The 16,433-nt window shown below is 46.4% G+C and overlaps 1 protein-coding gene across 1 annotated transcript in view; it reads left to right on the forward strand.

Moving 5' to 3' along the window:
- The first annotated feature begins 2,187 nt into the window (after positions 1-2,187).
- The window catches only part of KDM7A (lysine demethylase 7A), a 72,712-nt gene continuing 58,466 nt past the window's right edge, over positions 2,188-16,433 (forward strand). Inside the window, exon 1 of the mRNA XM_037049075.1 lies at positions 2,188-2,458. Coding sequence (XP_036904970.1) covers positions 2,265-2,458 — 194 coding nt within the window. The 5' untranslated portion in view covers positions 2,188-2,264. The remainder of the gene's footprint in view (positions 2,459-16,433) is intronic.

Raw genomic sequence — 16,433 nt, forward strand, 5'->3', positions numbered from 1 at the left:
TTTATTTTTGGAATTGTAAATGTAATACGTTCAAGGTCGACCGTAGGGAACTGAGATTGTGGCAAGTGAAACCCCGGGACAAAGGTTGAGGGGTGCTGCTGTATATTTACTTAATGGAGTAATTTGAAGGTAACCCATCTCCTCTCAGCACTGCTGGCCCCCTCCTCTGCCAGGCTGCACTATTCCCCCCTCCCCAACCCATGCTGCCATCCCAAGGCCAGGTGGCCTTTCCAGGAAGGTGAGACCACCCCACCCCAGGCGGCTTCCCTATTTGGATGCCCGCCTCACCAGTGTCCAACATGGCAGCTTGGGCTGCCTTCTCTTTCCTGACGCCCTGTTGTACTGTCTCCTGCGAATGCTCATCTCCTACAACGTACTTTGAAAATGACATCGTGCTCTCTTTTGCTTGTTATAAAACCTCTGTGAAGTAGTTATGGACGATATTATTATCCATTTTTTTTCTGAACAGCTCTTCAAGGATCCAGGTTCAAGAGAAATGGAGTGACTTGCTCAAGGTCGCACTGCTTATATAATGCAAGCTCTTTCCATGCATCATTCCACCATGCCTCTGATCAGCAAAGGTCAAAATTACACTTCCCTTTTTCTCCAGTAGAAATATGTTTCGAACTCATTCACTTTGCAGTCAACTCTGATTTCCAGGTGGTCCTCCCCCCTCCCACCCCATAACATATGTACCAAACTGTGGTGTGGTAGAAAAAGGATTGGATACACAATTAAGAAAGTTAAACTTTAACTTCAGCTCAGGTCTGAGGCTTTAGGCAAATTACTCACTTACTTAAACCCTAGAAGGGGTAGAATAGGCCCCAGCTGGTGTAGTTCAATGGATTGGGTGCCAGCCTGGGATCCAAAGGGTCGCTGGCTCGATTCCCAGCCAGGGCACATTCCTGGATTGTGGGCCAGGCCCCCAGCGCAGGGTGCTGGAGAGGCAACCACCCATTGATGTTGCTGTCCCTTTCTTTCTCCTTCCCCTCCCCTCTCTCTAAAAATAATTAATCAAACACGTTCTAAAAAGTTTAGAATACATCAGCGATACTTTGCTTGGGTCTGGGCGAGATGGGAGCTATGGGGTGTTCCCAATGATAGAAATGCTTGGGAAATTCAGGAACAAATATCTGATTCAAAAATCCTTAGCATTCTTTCCAATCTGCATACTCATGGTTTCAAAGTAACCTCTCTCTGGGCAATATTTGTTACCTGTTTATAACCGTATAAATCCCATTCTTTATTCAAACATATTTATTAATGGCATATTATATGGCAAGTGCCATATTATTCTATTTTTTTGCAGTATCCCTTTCTGAGGTGTCACCGTCATTTAGAATTTATCCCTATATTCTACACTTGCGAGACAAAAGCATTAGCATCTAAATCATGTAATTTATAAACTCGCGGGGTTCCTCTCCACTTGTTTCTCCACCAACCACATTTCAAGGCTGGTCCCTCTCCGCTCACAGACATTAAAGAACTCCTCTTGGGAACAACCTCCTCCACCTCGAGGCTCCATCCACACTTTGATTTCTGAGCTGGTCTGTGGGAATTCGGGTGGGCCGTTTTCAAAGTTTGTATGACCCTCACGCTCCCACCCCCAGCACACTCCTGCACCCCAGCGGGGCAAAACCAGCTCTGCGTGCTGTTAGCCCTCGGCTTGGTCCCATGGAGGTCGCGGGGCGGCTGCTAATTGATGTTAGACTCTTCCCCGTCCGGAGGCGGCCCTGGCTGGGGCTCTAACTTCCTCGGTTCCCCTCCTCCGAGCACAGACGCAGCGTGTGCAGCTGTTCTCTGCGCAGGAACTTCCCCGGCTCGCTTTCCTTCGGAAAGCGCCGAGGCCGGCTCTTCGCCCGCACCCACCGCCCTCCCGGGTCCGCGCGCCCCGCGCCACCCTGCGTGTCCTCAGGGAGCCTTTGGTTCCCTCCGCCTCCCCCTCCCGCGTGCCCTTCAGCCGGTCCCTCCGCCCGGCCGACGCGAGGGGAGCGGGGCGCGCGCGCAGGCGGCTGGGCGACGTGCGCGAGACGCACGGCCCCGGCGCGGAGCGCCGGAAGGAGCCGGGCCAGGGCCTCGCGCGTCGGGCGCGCGCCGCTCACCCCCGCCGCTCCGGCCCGCGGCCGCGCGCGCGCGCACTTAAGCGCCGCCGCTGCCTCCTCGGCTGCTGCTCCGGCTGCTGCAGGAGGCGGCGCTGGCTGGCGGCTGCGCTCGCTCCAGTCGGCGAGCGGAGCAGCGAGCGAGCGTGTGTGTGTTTTTTAAAGATGGCCGGAGCGGTGGCGGCGGTGGCCGCGGGAGCAGCAGCGGGAGCCGCCGCGGCAGCCGTGTCGGTGGCGGCTCCGGGCCGGGCCTCGGCGCCCCCGCCGCCCCCGCCGGTGTACTGTGTGTGCCGGCAGCCGTACGACGTGAACCGCTTCATGATCGAGTGCGATATCTGCAAGGACTGGTTCCACGGCAGGTAAATAAACCCCCTCCAGCCCCGCCGCCGTCGCCGCCGGCCCCCGGCCAACCGCCGTCGCCCGGGCGGCCGCCCGCATCCTCTTCCGCCCGGCCGCCGCGCCGCGCCGAGCGCCCAGCAGCCCGGGCACCGAGCCCCCGGCCCGGGCAGCGGGACGCGCGGGGCCCCGGGCTCGCCGGGCGCCGGGCGGGCTAAGGGGGGCTGGTGGGATCGCTCGGCCGGGCGAAGAGTCGCCACAACAAACGGGAACAAAGGGGGCCGGCCGAGAAGTTGGCAGGCGGAGACCGGGGCGAGGAGACGCGGCCGGGGCAGGCTCCGGCGCAGGTGGCGGGCGGAGCGCCGGCCGGGCCCGCCGCCCCTCGCGGCGCCCGCAGCCCCGCTGCCGCCCCGCCCGCCCGGGAGTCGCTGCCCGCCCGGCCGCCGTGCCCCGCCGGCCGCCGCGCTTTCCTTCCCGGCAGCGACCGGGTCGCTCAGCCCAGGGTCTTCAGAAATCACCCTTGTTCCTTCCCCCGGCAGATTCCCGTCGCGCCCCCTTCTCTGGGTCTTTATCAAACTTCCTCGGCCGGGGGCGCAGGGACGGGGGCGTCGGCAGCGCCAGCCCGGCGGGGCTCCACGGAGTAAACAGAGCAACAGATGAGGCACTGTCGGGGACTTAAAAGATGCCAGTCGGAAGTTTGGGGCCCCGGGTCCCGGGCTGGGCGGCGGGTCGGCTCGGGGGTTGACCCCCACCCAGAGCGCCAGCACACCGCGTCCTGGCGCGGGCAGAGCGGATGGAGTGGGCAGCGGGGCCCGAAGGGACAGCCTCTGGTCCCAAACCCTCCGCGTCGACCTCGCGCCGCAGCTCAAACTTTACAAAGAGTGAAATTTCCCGTCGCCCAAGGGGCTGGCGACACCCAGACGGCGTAGGGCTGGCGCCCGGGGCCCGGTGCGGGCGAACTTTCACCGGCCGGTGGGTACTTTGGCTCGGGTGGCGGGGGCGGAGAGCGTCGCCCTGAGCCCCAGCCGCCGCCTGCGTTTCGGGTTTGACGTTTGTGAGAGCTCGGGCCGCCTCCGCCGCCAGGCCGCCGACTCGTGTGTTTTGTAATCAAAGTGTGAGGCTAATAAAGGGCGGCGCCACAGCCTCTTGACTCCGGCGTGGGAGGGATTCGCAGGCATTTAAACAAAGAAACTAGTTGGGGTTGGGCTCCCAAAGTCCTTATTTGGGTGTTGTGGGAAAGCCTGCGGTCACCTTTAGATGAAGCAGGTTTCCCGAGCACCGTTTGGTGTTGAATCTTGGCAAGAGTACGCTCACGGGTAACATCAGATATGGTGACCGTGATTGTAGGAAGTGTCCTTTGATTGACAGCAGGACATTTAAATACAGCCTCTGCTTCCCCCCCTCCCCAATTTTACAGAAACACTACACGACCAGGCCAGATGTCTTAGTCTCCCTCTACTGGCCCTGGGAGAGAAAACCATTTAAATTACAGCGTTCTTTCGGTGTTTAATGCTAGGTGCAGTTAGTTTTACTTAAATTCCAAGTACCGTTAGTTTTCATCGGTTTTCAGTTTGCACAGTTCTGCCAGCAACAACAGAGGAAAAATTCAACATGTTGTGCCTGTAAAAAAAGCGTCTTTATTTTTATATCAGATAATCTTTAACAGGCTGATCTGTGGTTGGGGAATATTGCTACAACCTTGACACATGTAATTAAAAATAAATTATCCAGCCCTGGCCGGGTTGCTCAGTTGATTGGAGCGTCGTCCCGTGCACCAAAGGGTTGAAGATGGATTCCCTTTAGGGCACATACCGAGGGTGCTGGTTCATCCTGGTTGGGATGGGTACTGGAGACAACCAATCGATGTTTCTCTCTCTCTCCTTCTCCTTCTCCCTCTCTCCTCCCTCTCCCCCTCTCCCTAGCTTCCTATCCCCCTATCCCTCTCTCCCCCTCTCCTCCCTACCTCTCAGTCCCCCTTCTGTTCTCTCTCTCTAAAAAAATCAGTAAAAACATATTCTTGGATGACGAAAAAAATAAATTATCCCAGTTTTTTTCATTGCTCCAAACTGATGTTTATCTACATTTCGATTGTATGTAAAATTGAAATGTGAACACACCAGATCTTGCCAATTCCATTTCTACATCCTTCTGTTCCTGTAACATACCCTAGGCAACCAGAGCAAAGATTATCGAAAAGTTTAGATTTCATGTAAAATAAAGCCAGAATCCTTGGTGATTATGTAAATGCTTATATTTCAAAGAACTATTTTAGCTACATAAGAAATTAGTTCAGTTGGGCAATGTGGAGATTTGATAGGTTAATAAGTGTCAGGTAGAATTTTGTTTCTGTTATCTGGGCTACTTAACACTATAACCACGAAGAGCTCCAGGTAGTTCATAGAGAAATTTGCAGTGCATTTAGGTGTAAACTTGAAAACAGGAGAATTTGAAGGGAAAATGAAGAGGGCATATGCAAAAGAGGGAGAGTGAGGTCAAAGCAAACGTGCTCTGCTTTGTCACATAAATTTGTGCCACTTCATAATCTGTGGAAGTGACTCTGAAATAGACTTTTTGAACCCAGGGTGTTGTGTGTGTTTCTAGCAGTCCTTGAGAATTCAATGCAGTTTCAGGTGTCAGAAATTAGAAAATTTAGTGATACTGCTTTGCTATGCTGAAGCAATGTCTTAGTGGCAAGTTTAACTTCTTGTTTTATTTTTTAAAAGCTTTATTTATTATTTTTAGAGAGCAGAGGGGGGTGTAGAAAGAGAGGGAAGAAACATTAGTAGATGATTGCCTCTCTGGCGCCCCCTACTGGGGACCTGGCCCGTAATCCAGGCATGTGCCCTGACTGGGAATCAAACCCATGACTGTTTGGTTCACAGCGACTGAGCCACACCAGCCAGGGCTAATTCTTAATGAAGTATTGGTAATTTGGGGTCTGTGTGTTTTTCCTGTGATCAATATTTACTTTAATGTTTGTTGTACCATGAAATGAGTGTGGTTTTTTTGAACACCACAAAATGCTTCTTATGTGTTAGTTATTAAACAAATATCACTTATGTGAGAATTGGCCTGTAAAGTACTAAGATGTAGCTTTCATTCCTATCCTCAGCTTTCCCTTGGTTTCCAGGGGTGGTCCATTTGCCCAGGAGGAAGAAAGAAGAGGTGGGTGGGCACAGAGGATTGCCTTTACCTGGATAATTTCTTGATAATTTTATTATTCAAGTAGAGTTCTTTAAACTCAAGCAATCAGTGAAGTTTGATATAAATTTGGGTGTATTCTGCCTGGGGTTCCTGACATCTGAAAACCTGAAAAGTTTTTGCCTTAATTTATTCTGATGGGGAAGGAGGGCCCTTCCTTGATGCTTTTCAGCGGCGTGGATAGAGCCAGACCCCTCCAGGTTTGAGGCTGTTGGACTTTGTCTCCTTAATATTCCAGAACCCCCTCCCAATCCTTTTTTTATACGTGAGGGGGGAAAAGAACACTTGCCGTGTACAATGTGTAATTGATACCCTAGGCCTAGGGCTGTGAGCTGAGGAATTTACAGGGTTTTCCTGGGAAAGTTCCTTCCAACCTAGAGATGACGTTCTTCCTCTCTGAGTCCTTGGAAGTAAGACAACGAAGAGCTTTCCTGATGATGCCCCACCCCCTAATGTCAAGGTAGATGTCTTTCCATAGTACACTAATATGCAAAACTGCATCATTACCCTAGTTAAATTGTATTTTAATGTCTTTTTCTATTTTACTGCCAACACCTTGGTTTGTTAGACTTTTTAGGCATGTACTTTTCGATTGACAAAAGTCATACACTAGCCCCAGTTGTGTAGCCCAGTGGATTGGGTGCGGGCCTGTGAACCAGAGGGCTGCCTATTCAGTTCCCATTCTGGCACGTGCCTGGGTTGATGGTCAGGTCCCCAGTCGGGGGCGCACAAGGGGCAACCACACATTAATGTTCCTCTCCCTCTCTTTCTCCTTCCCTTCCCCTCTCTCTAAAGATAAATAAATATTAAAAAAAGTAATACACTATAGAGAAAATGGGAAATATAGAAAAGTATCAGGCACACGAGAAAGTACCTATATCTTCCAGAGATGAAGCACAAACTGGATTTCCTTTTATGCATTCCACTGTTACCTCACTTTTTTCATTAATATACATGTATACTTTTTTCTATATCTTTAAAGTTATTTGACAACATTTTCAGTGGCTGCAGAATGTTTAATTTCTCAGGAGTAAAAACATTTTAAAGCCATTCTCCTCTTGTTAGTTTTTTACCTTGTTTACTACTCTTTTTTGTGTTTCTTACTGATGGATGGTTGGCATGTTAAACAGACCATTGCAAGTGTCCCTAATTATTTCCTTAGAATAAATCAAATGAGTTATTATATATAAAACACTTAGAAGAAGATCTGGCATGTGTAAGTACTCAATACGAAGTTTCCTTGAAGTAGAATGATTAGTCACAGGGCTCGGACATTTTTAGTCTTCTTGTGCCCCTACAGCCAGATATTCCCCCAGAAAGGTTGTTCCACTTTATACTCTCACCAGCAGTGCCCACTTCTAGTTCCCTGCGTCCTCACCAGTGTAAGGTGTTTATTATTATTAACCCTGTTGCCCCAAAACCCAGCCAAGCAAAAACTTTGCCAATCTGCAGATGAATACTTCCACCAGGAAGATATACCCAAGATTATTTATGGCAGCATGGTTTATATTATCTGCAAATTGTAATAATGAATGTAATTGTCATTAACAGAAGATTGGATAAACTGTGGTGTATTTATAAAATAGAATTCTCATCAGTGATTTTTAAAAAAGAATGTACTAACGGAGGCATGCATGCAACCATATGGGTGAATCTCACAGATATAAAGTTGAATAAAAGAAGCCAGACAGTAAAGTGTGTACTGTTTGATTCTACTTATGTGAAGTTCAAGTGTATAGGCATAATTGGGTGAGAGGAGTCAGGCTAGTGCTTACCTCTGGAGAGTAATCGACTTCGAGGAGGCCCAAGGGAGCTTCTGAGGTTCAGGAAATGTTGTTCTGTGCCTTGATCTTGGGGGGTGGTTACGTGACGATATACAGATGTAAAAATTTCACTGAGCTGTGTGTGTGCACTGAAGATTTTTTAAAACTCTATTTTAATGCTTGAAGTGTACTTTAATTATTTAAAAGTTAAACAACTACAAATTTACCAATTTGGTACCAATACATACAGTATTTTGTATTTTATTCTGTTTCTTGATCCTGACTTTCATGGGATTGATGGCTGGGCATTCAATTGTATTTGGTGCTAGGAGTATAGCCATGAACAAAACAAAGTCCTTGCTGTTTTGTAACTTACTTGCTGTCTATGTAACTTACATGGTAGCCGCAGGACGGTGGTATGTGCAGTGGTGTGTGCGTGTGTGTTGGAGAAGGAGACAGAGCGGGCTGAGTTAGTATGAGGCCACTTTCATATGATGTGATTATAAAGTGCCTTGGGAAGGAGACATTAAACACAAGAATATTTGGGATTTTATGCAAATGGTATGCTTTGAGGCGTAAATAATTTGATTTAACCTTTAAAAGGTTAAGTCTGGCCATTGCATGAAGAATAGACCTGAAGGAGGCCAAGGTTGACAGGTAGATCAGTAAGAAAGCTATTGTACTAATCCAGGTGAGAGACGATTTTAAAAGTTTGAGTCAGCTTGGGTAATTTATAAATGTCATAGATTAATTTTATTCCTGAAGCTTGAATAAATGAAGAGCTATGAGGATTCTTATCTAGAAAAATGCTCTTGGGTAGGACTTTCTCAGCTACTGAAAGTAGCTACTTTCTCAGCTACTCCTACTCAGCTAGGAGTCCCAGGAACTGAGTCAAACACTTATTAAATGCTTTCTACCAAGTGCTAATCATTGTTCTAATTGCATTAGATGTATTAACTCACCTGACTCTCATAGTCACCTTACCGGGTAGGTGTTATTGTAATCCCCGTTTAACATGAGGGATCTGAGGGTTAGCGAGGGTCCCTTTCCCAGGGTCACAAAGCTAGCAGAGGTCATAGCGCCAGCTTTTGAACTCAGGGGAGCTAACCTCTCAGATCTGAGGCATTCCGCCAGTAGGGGCTACTCGGTCTGTCTCCCGCCCAGCCTGTCTCTGTGGTGGGGGGTGGAGGGGGTTGGTGCGTAGGTGGAACAGATGCAGTGGGAGTCCAGAGAGGTATCTGTAACATTTTTGGTTTTGTTCTTTATTAAAATTGTCTTTACCATAAATATTTTAATAATCATAATTGCCTTGGGAACAGTATTTATAAAATATGTGTTTGAAAAGTTTTAAAATTTAACTCTGTTTTCATCCTTGTTGTTAGGGATTTCTTATCGGAGTATACTTTGATTGGTTAAAATTAGGGATGGGAATTATTTTTGAAATTTATTTTAGATACATTTCTCCTTAATGATGAAGTCTTTTAGTATTATAACATACACTTACTAGGTGAACACACATCTCCCCACAAGAGAACAAAAAGACCATTTATTGAATTTTTCTATATATTTTAATATATTTTTCCATTGATATCTTCTTTTGATTTGACAGTCATAGGAGAGTATATATACTAAGCATTGGCCTCGTAGATTTCACTTACAAGAGTTTCATACATGTATAACCGATTTCACTGTTGGAACAAAATGTGTTGTGATGTGGGATTCTTACCCAGTCTGCCTAGACATGCCGACAGCTCTCTCATCAGTCTTTTTTTATTAGCTCTCAGTTAGGGGCAGATTTCAGCCTGGTATGCTCTCATAGTCTGTGTTCTTGGACATGACATTGAGTTTACTGAGCATCTAAGGGGTAGAATGCCTTTATGTTTGATGACCCTTAGTAAGGGGCTCACGAGTAAGAATAGACTAGGTGTGGAGGGATTTGATTATAAAGTGAGCTTTGTTAGGTTTCAGCAATTGAAACTCCACAATAATTTGCACAGCTTTTGTATTGATTTTTAGAGAAGAAGGAGGGAGAGGGGAGGTGCGGGGGGTGGGGGGAGAGATTGAGTTTGAGAGAAACATCAGCGTAAGAGAGAAAACCATGGATCAGTTGCCTCCTATACGTGCTCTGACCTGGGATCAAACCCGCAACCTATTTGTGTGCAGGACAATGCTCCAAGCAACTGAGCCACCCAGCCAGGGCAGCCTTTTTTAGTTTTTAATTGCAGTTGACATTCAATATTAGTTCCAGGCATACAGCGCAGTGGTTAGACATTTATATAACTTACAAAGTGATCCCCTCCAGAATTTTTGCACAGCTTTCGAACAGTTGGCCTGTGCTGATCTTGTGGCTGCTGCCAAGTTTCTGATTCTTTTTGCAAGTTACATTTTGTTACTTTTCCACCAATATTAATATTCTTCTTCTCCCATTTATTATAGTTGAACTAATGGTACCTTGTATGAGTTTTGTATGCTTGTGTGAGCCCCAGTTCCTTTGATTGGAGAATGGTTTTTAGAAACCAGGCTCTGGTGCTGGGCAGGCTCATTGCCTTGGGGCCTTCTCAGTGGGCAGAGCTAGGAAATACACTAATCACACACGTGCACACACATCTGTGTTTGTTTCTGTTTCATTTGTCCATATACACTAAAACCCGTAAGTTTTCGTAATGATAACTGTGATTCCATCCGATACTTCGGTGCCCATTTTAGCCTTCTTTCTTTCCTTCCTTCCTTGTAACCTTTGTACAGTCGTGAGAAACCCAGCCCTCACTATATACAATGGATTTATTTGTTCTCCGTGAGGACATAAAGTGGTTCTAGAATTGCCAACTCTTGGTAATTTAAAACAAATTTGCTAACCAGAGTATAGTATTTGTTTATAATTCCTTTCGTCTTTAGTCTGATAATACTAGTCCAAACATTATCTTCCAAAGTTAGGATAGTTCTTTTCTCCCCCACTTTAATGTGTTGTATCACTTATTTGTAATGCAGGAGGTTGACTTGTTACTGTTCGTGTTGTATTTTGGAGTCTTCCCACATTGTGGTTGGTTGCGCTTGGTGGTTTGCATTTTGAGTATGTAACACATTGCTGTCATTCTAAGAAGTCAGAGCTGTGTGAAAAGGTGCGCTCAGAAACGGCGTGCCCTCCTCATCCCTCCTGCGCCTTGCACTCCATTCCCACCCACCTCCTCTGAGTAATCAGTCTCTTCAGTTTCCGGTTCATCCTTCCCATGTGGTGTTTTTTGGTGTGTTTTCCCATAAATGAGCAGGTGCATGTGTTTTTTTCCTCATATCTATTTTCTTTACACGAAGGGTAGCTTATGATAAATACTCTTCATGTGGCTTTTTCTCGCTTAATAGTGTATACTGGAAGTCACTTTATGTCAGTTCATAGAGATTTTCCTTAGTCTTTTTAACAGCTGTATAGTGCGCCTTCATGTGTCTGTCCCCTGTTTTATTCATTTATTCTCTTGGGCACAGACATTTCAGGTGTTTGGAATACTTTGCAATTACAAACAATGTTATAATGAATCATCTTGTGCATATATACTTTCATATTGCTGGAGCGCATCTTCAGTTTAGATGACTAGAGGTGGGGTGACTTGGCCCAGAGATGAGTGTAGATGTCGTCTTGTTAGGATTCCCACATTTCCGAGTGGTGGGCCTGTTTGCATTCCACCGGAGGCGTAGGAGGGCGCCTCTTCCACCACGTTCTCGACCTCAGGGTGTGCTCTCATGTTTTCATCATGGCCAGTCTCACAGTGAGAAATGGTGTCCATGTTCCCATGTGCCTTTCTCTAGTTACTAACAAGCTAGAGCAAACTTGTGTATGTTTGGTGGTCATTTCCATTCTTATTTTTCTTCTTTCTGAGAATCATCTATTTATATCTTTTTCTGATTCTATCAGGTTTTTGGTCCTTTGTTCCCTAACTTTTAAGAGCTCTTTCTGTATTAGGGATATTAGCCATTTGTGGCATATATAAATATTATCTCCTAGTTTGTCGTCATTTCATTTTTTGGTCCATGGTGATTTTTTTTGCCATGCAAATTTGTAAAAATATATTTATGTAGTAGTCATATTTATCAATTATTTATTGGCTCTTTTATTAGTAAACCCTACTCTACCACAAGTTGTTAAAGAGTATTTTGCCTCTGTTTTTTTTAGTACTTGTTTCATTTTGTTTGTTTATTTATTTATTTATTTATTTAACTTTTAGGTCTCTATTTGGAATTTATTCTTGTACATAGTATGTAATAAGAGAATGATTTTATTTTTTTCCTTACTGGCTACCCAATTGCCCCAGCACTATTTATCAAAAAGTCCCCATTTGCCTGCTAATTTGTTTGTTTTTTATTTAATTCTTATTCAAGTACAGTTTTCTGTTTTACATCCCCTGCCCTGGCCCTTTGCCTGCCAATTTGACACGCCCCCTTTATCACATGCCGAACTGCTGTATGCACCTGGGTCCGTTCCTTCCCCTTCTGTTCTATCCCAGTGATCTGTTTGTCCCTGTACCGCACCACTCCGTTTTAATTACTGAGGCTTTTATAGGATGTTTTTAAGTCTAGTAAAACTAGTTCCAGTCTTGTGTTTATTTGTTTTAAAAGTTGTTTTTTGGGCTATTCTTGCAGGTTTATTTTTTCATGTGAATGTTCGTAGCATGTTGCCTAGTTTTATTAAAGAGCCTGATGATATTTTGTTTGTATCACATTAAATTGATAAAATAAGTTAGGGAGGACAGACTCTCTAACTTTTGTAATGCTTAGTCACTATATCCAATAATTGGATGTCTCTTTTCTTTCTTTAATCCTCACCTGAAGATATGTTTGTTGATTTGAGAGAGACAGACAGACAGACAGACAGACATTGGTTGCCTCCCGTATGCTCTCCTACCAGGGGTTGAACCTGAGACTTGGGGTATGTGCCCTGACTGGGAATGGAACCCACAACTTTTTGGTGAATGGGACAGCGCTCCAACCAACTGAGCCACACCTGCCAGGGGGGCCCTGAAGCATCTTTTAACGTGTTCTCCTTTTTCTTGTAAATTGGTATTTGAATCCAGAGAAGCTTGGTCAGATTCAGGTTTTTTCCTCCAAGAATATCTTAAGTGGGTGGTGTAGTCTTTCATCGGGAAGCAGACAATGTCTGGTCGGTCCTTCGGTCATGCTTGCGGCCATGGAGCAATGCCACAGCCATTCATTTATTCATTAGTGGTTGAACATGATGATAATTTAATTATAAAACTCTTTCTTTATTTATAAGCTTTGCTAAAGAACGCCCAGGGTGCCTCACCTGTCACACACTGCGCATGGACGTGTGGCCGGTCCTTTTCACTTGACTGTTTTATGAAGGAATCTTGGGGTACGTTTACACCATACACAGATGAGAGGATTTTTAGACCTTGTACTTAATATAACTTGAAACGGGTCTGACTCATCTTCCTCTCTACATTCTTCTTATTCCAGTACTTTCTCTTAAGGCTAATTTTCTGTGTGCCTGGTTCTTTGAGTCACTTTTCGTGTTTTGCTAGACTGTTCTGGATGTCAGATGGTCAACATTTCCCTTGATCCCATGGTGACGGGGGGAGCAGCGGCCCTTCTGTGATTCAGGAACTTCTTTCCTCAAACCGGCTTTTCCAACCACCGGAAGGCCAAGTGGTCAGCGCTGGACTCGGTCCCCAACCTCCTGTTCCTGCCTCTGCCTTTGTGGGCTTCCAGCCCCTGGCAGGAGAGACCGACCCCTTGATCCGAAGGCGCTTTCTCAGTTCTCTCCTTTCTTAACCCCTCGTTGGAACTGAGCATCCTCCGGAAGCTCCAGCGCCTCTCACACAGCTCTTTCCGTCAGCCTCACTTTGCCGGGGCTGCCCTTCCCTTCGGGAGTGTGCCCAGGAGTGTTCCCCGGGGAAACACAGAGGGAGACTCTCTGCCCGCCCCCTGCCCTCACAGGGGGCTTGTTGTCAGCCCCCGCCTGGCCCCCACCGTCCACCTGGTTCACTCGCCAGCTCCAGTCTCTGAGAGGTGCTTTCCTTTCTCGGACAGGACAGGGGAGGCCGGTACAAGCTTCTTAGGACTCTGAAATTCAGTGGTGTTCGGAGATGGGTGACTTTTCTCTCCTTTCTGCCCCTGCCCCCTGTGCCTTGGCACCATGTCAGTGATTTTTTATTTCACGTCCACGGTCATGTTTCGGGCCTTCCTCGCCCATTACTGCAGCTTCTGCCACATCAATGTAACACTTGTAGTATTTTTTGAAACAACTTTAAAAGGATTTTGGTTTTCTCAAATTTAGTTTTGTCCTAAACAGAGGTGTCTGTTAGGTCATGTGTTTGTGGTGCTTATTACATGTTTTGCTATTTGAGAGAAGATATACATACTGAGTTAAAGAGTTTTTCTCATACAAAATGTGCGTGTGTGAGGTTGTCAGAGGGTGACAGTGGGCGATGAGAGGGTAATAACAGACTCGGGGAAGCACATAGGTTTCTTTGACGGAGGAAGGTGTCAAGGACTAAAGACCTTAACCCAGGGAGGTGGGTGGCTGTACAAGGCAAGAGGCCCCGTGGAGTTTGTCCCATTGGCAGGATGAGCTGCCCCAGCCTTCAGTTCTCGGAAGCAGGTCCTGCTGCCGGTGATAATCCATCTGGGACCTGATGCCTTCAGGTCCAGCCATTGTCATGGTGATGACAGTGCTGGGGTCCTCTGGATTCGTTGCTACTTTAGTGGTGACCTTGCCTGCCCAGCAGGTGTGCGGAACGGCTCACAACCTCAGCACATCCCTCAGTTTGTATGGCAAGATTGGGTGACTTGAAGATGGGTTTCTCAGACGTGCCGTCTTCCAGGTGGGCCGCAAGCTCACGTGGCGGCTCTTGCTCCAGGTGTGCGAAGCTCTGCACTGCAGTCGGCCTTGAACTAGACCAGTGCAGAGTAGCTAGAAGGTTTGCACACAAGTCAGTTGTGGGTCTCCTCGTCAAGTTGGACAATTTTGTCTATAATCTTTGTTCGGGAGTTTATTAAGTATTACTTATTAATATTGCACCCACTGGAAAGAAGGGATCTTTACATGAGTAAAGGAGCCCATCTGTTTTGTCAGAATAGCATATAGTCTTGAACTAACTGAAGTTTTTCCCTTTATAACTTTATTCTAGTCATTTTTTAAAAATTGACTTTAGAGAGGGAAGAAGCGGCAGGGGAGAGACAGAGAGAAACATTGGTCGGTTGCCTCCCATTCATACCCCAGCCGGGGATTGAACCTGCAACCTAGGCCTGTGCGCTGACTGGGAATCAAACCTGCAACCTTAGGTGTGTGGGGTGAAGCTCCAACCAACTGAGCCACCCAGCCAGGGTTAGTCATTTTACTTGAAGTGTTAGTGCTACGCATCTTGCATTCAGCCATTTATATGTGAGCCACAGTTGCTGAAGTTTGCTTACTAGTATGGAGAGGTCTATTTTCAGATTTAAGAAATTTCTGGAAATGTAACTTCAGAAAGAAAAGGAAACTGCTAAGTCATTGGAAATTACTTTATATGTATTAGATCTCATCCCCTTTCATCTGTTCAAAGACATGCTTCCCCAGTTACTCCCCTCCATACCATTTTTAACCTTATTAGTATGCAAATAGTATATAACCTTTATTAAAAAACACACACACAAACTCTCTTGACCTGACAGTCCCCCTTCAGGTGCAGCCCTATTTCTCTGCACCCTTCATAGCAAACTTTATTTTAAAAAGTGCCCATAACTGCTATCTCCAGTTGTTTAGGGGTCCTCCCCCGGCCTCTTTTTCTAACTGAGGTCCTGTTCTGTCTGAATGCACTGGGATTGGGCTTCATCTTGACTCTCCGTTGTAACAGCGCGGGTCGAAGTTACCAATGAGCGTCACCCTCTTTGGCTTCTAGGAAGTCCCCATGCCGGCTTTCCTCCCGCTTCCCTGCTTCTCCTCCCGAGTCCTCATTGCCAGTCCCTTCTTACCTCCCTGGTCTTTCCACACCGGAGTACCCCAGGGTTCGATCCTCAACAGGTCTCTTTTCCCAGCATTTATCTGACCCTGTGACTTCAGCTTTCATCTGTATGTGGCTGATCCCTAAATTTTTATCTCCTTTGAGGACCTGAGCTCTCGTGTTAGGTATGTAATTGTCAACCTTAGGTCTCCGCCGGCTAAACTATGGACCTAATGTGGCCTGCTCTCCAGATCTGCTGGTGTTTCCTTTTCCTCTTCCCCACTGCCTTCTAGGTGTCTCTTCTAGGCTTGATCTCTCCTCCCTGCTAGCTTCTTTTGTTCGCCTTGACCATTCTCAGACACCCCCTCTGTACTGCTGCCTTCTCTACCCACCTCTACACCTTCCTGTGTCCCCCGCCCCCGTCCCGAGATACAGACTTGTAATTTAGTGTAACACTTTCCCTTAAGCAAAAGTCTCTGGAAATTCCCTGGTCATCACTGTGGTTTCTTCTTCCTTCATTTAAAGATGAGTGCTGCTTTCTTGGTGGGAATTCTCTTAAGACAGCTAAAATATTTAAATCCCTTTTTGTCTAAAAGACTGCCTTCTTTCCACCCGCCCCACATTTTATTCTACAGAACTGTCCAGTCTTACAGGCCATTCCCAGTAGCTCGGCCCACCACAGTTCAGCCAAGCTGTGGCTTCCTTGGTGGTGAGACCAATTTTGTCTCGAAAGCCCATCGATCTGATGCATGTCTCTGGAACTGATACATGATACGTTGCTAGAAATTATTTTTTTCCCTGGAGAATTGATGAGGTCCAGCAATGCTTCTTCTCCTACACAAATCAGTTATGGATTTCTGCATCAAGTTGGACAATTTTGTCTTTAACCTTTGTTCAGGAGTTAAGTATTAAATACTAGTTTTTCATACTACATAGTATTATTACTTAACTTATACCTATTTACCTATCATAACTTTCCTCACTATATAATAAATGTTTATGCTTGTTCAACACTGTCCTGAAGCCAATGAGGAGTACTGGAGCGAAGGGTGAGGGACACAGTGAGCAGACACTGAGCACGTGTGTGCAGAGAACGAACGGGTTAA

The sequence above is a fragment of the Sturnira hondurensis genome, unplaced genomic scaffold (assembly GCF_014824575.4).
Source record: "Sturnira hondurensis isolate 20B ecotype Veracruz unplaced genomic scaffold, ASM1482457v3 Scaffold0006437, whole genome shotgun sequence".
NCBI lineage: Eukaryota > Metazoa > Chordata > Mammalia > Chiroptera > Phyllostomidae > Sturnira > Sturnira hondurensis.